The following is a 2,409-nucleotide window of genomic DNA, read 5'->3' on the forward strand; positions in this document are numbered from 1 at the left end:
GTAATGTGCAGCTAAAAAAAGGGGGGGGGGGGATATGTGGGGGGGCTTCTGAATATTTTCATATTGCTTTTTTTTGGTTAAATAACTTACCTGGGAATAAAAGGGAGTGTGGGGGAGAGGAAGCAGTTGGAGTGAGGGGATTCTCTGAGACGTGGCATCCATGCAGATGAGACTTATCTTGGTCCACCATGTGTGCACGGAGCCCCTGAACTGCCAGTCCTAAAGCACTGACTAGCTGTCAGCTCTGTCGTTTTCCCCTGGATTCAAAAAGGCTGCTGTGCCTTTCATTTACTATAAGCAAAGGAAGAGAGGGATGGGGAGGAGAGGGGAAAATTGTTTTGCTAGCTTTTTGTTGGTTTGTTTTTCTCCATGTGAGCTGATAGACTTTTACAAACTAAGTTTCATCTGTAAGTCGGTTGCAGATATGGAAGAAGGACCAAAAAAAAGCTGTGGATTTAAATATGCTGTTGATAGCAAATATAAATCTGTATGGACTGTAACTCTGACTCCAAATGTCACAGTCTGATGCTAGTTTTCAATTTAATACTTACTGAATTTTAGGAAACACATCAGAAAGCACCAAACAGTGTCATTTGAATCTTATGTGGGAAAGAATCTGATGCTATATCACTCTCTGTGTGCAACTCAGCATCTAAATATCCCATTCCTCTTAAAGATAATACAATCTTACTATAAAGCAACCGTTTTACCTGCAAACTCAGCCTGACAACTCACTTCATGATGTTTTTTTCCCCCCAGGTATCCCTGGAAGTGACTATATCAACGCCAACTATATAGATGGCTACAGGAAGCAGAACGCCTACATTGCCACCCAAGGATCTCTGCCAGAAACATTTGGTGACTTCTGGAGGATGATTTGGGAGCAGAGGAGTGCCATTATTGTCATGATGACCAAACTGGAGGAGAGATCCAGGGTAAGAACTAAAGATGTAGCTGTATTATTGTTTATAAGTCTAAGCCTAAGCTGTAATGAAAGTGGTTGATGTCACAGTGGGTTTGTCCATCTTGTATTGACAGTCAATGGTTAAAAGCCAGAAGTGCAGGTAAAATGTTTAATTTTGACTAAAAATACAAAAAAAAAAAAAAAAATACCAAAGCAAAGTCAAGCAAGATCTTTACACATCAACTAAAGCTTTGACAAATGCAATTTTTAAGTTTGTTACATCAGTAATTGTCCATTCTTAACTTGTCATAGAAAATTTGCTGTACAAATTTATCAAACTCCCACATCTCCCCTTATCAGAGACAGAATCAGCTTTATGCTCTTATCCTCCTTGTCTCATATGTGTGCGCATATGACACTGCTGTAGGCACAGGATTACAATCAATGATGAAAGACTCAGTCTGAAAAGCTTCATTGCTCTGCTGTATGCACTCACTATTCCTTTAAGGTTGACAGGGTCACAAGGCGCACACCCTCCGTCTCTCTCTCTCTTTCTCTCTCTCTCTCATTGACTGTGCATATTAAAGCTTGCATGGGCTTCATAAGCTACTGACCTTCACACTTCTATGCCATTTCCCAGTGCTTGGTATAGTATTAACAGGAGGGCCGACTCAATCCAGAGAACGGGTTTCACTCCTTACAATCTGCAAAGTAAATCAACTCACTTGCTCTGGAAAATGCATCATTATTCAATTAAACCTGGCCCATGCTGTCAGATGTATCTTTGTCGTCGTAGATGCATTTTGATATAAAATTGCTTCCTGGTCCCGCTGTATGGATTTCCTGAGAGACATCCCCCATCTCAGATCCTAACATACCATTATGTTGTTTGACATTCGTAGTACATTATGTGCTTTTGATGCTGCTAACAGCTCCTGTCTTTCATATTAATCAGTCATATCATTTGCTGGGAACCACTCAAGCTGTCATTGAATGTTTTGCATATCTAAAGCTTCACTATTTGCAAGTAAAAGCTATTATGAATCATTTCAATACTCCTGGTGTCACAATCACTTAATTGCTCCTTGTGTCAATGTTATAACAGCTGCTTAGGAAATGAAATGAGTGAATAGTGTATTTGTTAGATATTTAAATACTCCAGGCTGGTGTCCAGTAGTCATATACATCAGGATATGCCAATGAGCATGCTGACATTTAAATAGAGCTGAACATATGGCTAGAACCACAGTGGTTCTAATGGACAGTAAGAATAAAAACAATTGGATTGAAACCCAGTAATTCTGTCCCAAACACCTAAATGTTTCCCTTTGCCAGCTAAGCAGTAACGCTATAATCAAACTGTGTGTTATTGGCCGTTCTTTGGGAAACAAAGGTTGCACGCTCAAATAACAATAAAGCCGAGCTGGGAATATGATTGAAAACTGTGGTTACCTTTGGAATTATATAGCATGACAGAACAATTAATAGCTCTCAGGCCACTTCAT

At 39.7% G+C, this 2,409-nt stretch overlaps 1 protein-coding gene across 1 annotated transcript in view; it reads left to right on the forward strand.

Moving 5' to 3' along the window:
* LOC109966549 (receptor-type tyrosine-protein phosphatase delta) overlaps window positions 1-2,409 on the forward strand; it is a 322,783-nt gene that overhangs the window by 310,167 nt on the left and 10,207 nt on the right. The window contains 1 exon segment of the mRNA XM_020611458.1: window positions 760-935. Coding sequence (XP_020467114.1) covers window positions 760-935 — 176 coding nt within the window.

This window comes from Monopterus albus, unplaced genomic scaffold (assembly GCF_001952655.1).
Source record: "Monopterus albus unplaced genomic scaffold, M_albus_1.0 scaffold113.1, whole genome shotgun sequence".
Classification (NCBI taxonomy): Eukaryota; Metazoa; Chordata; class Actinopteri; order Synbranchiformes; family Synbranchidae; genus Monopterus; species Monopterus albus.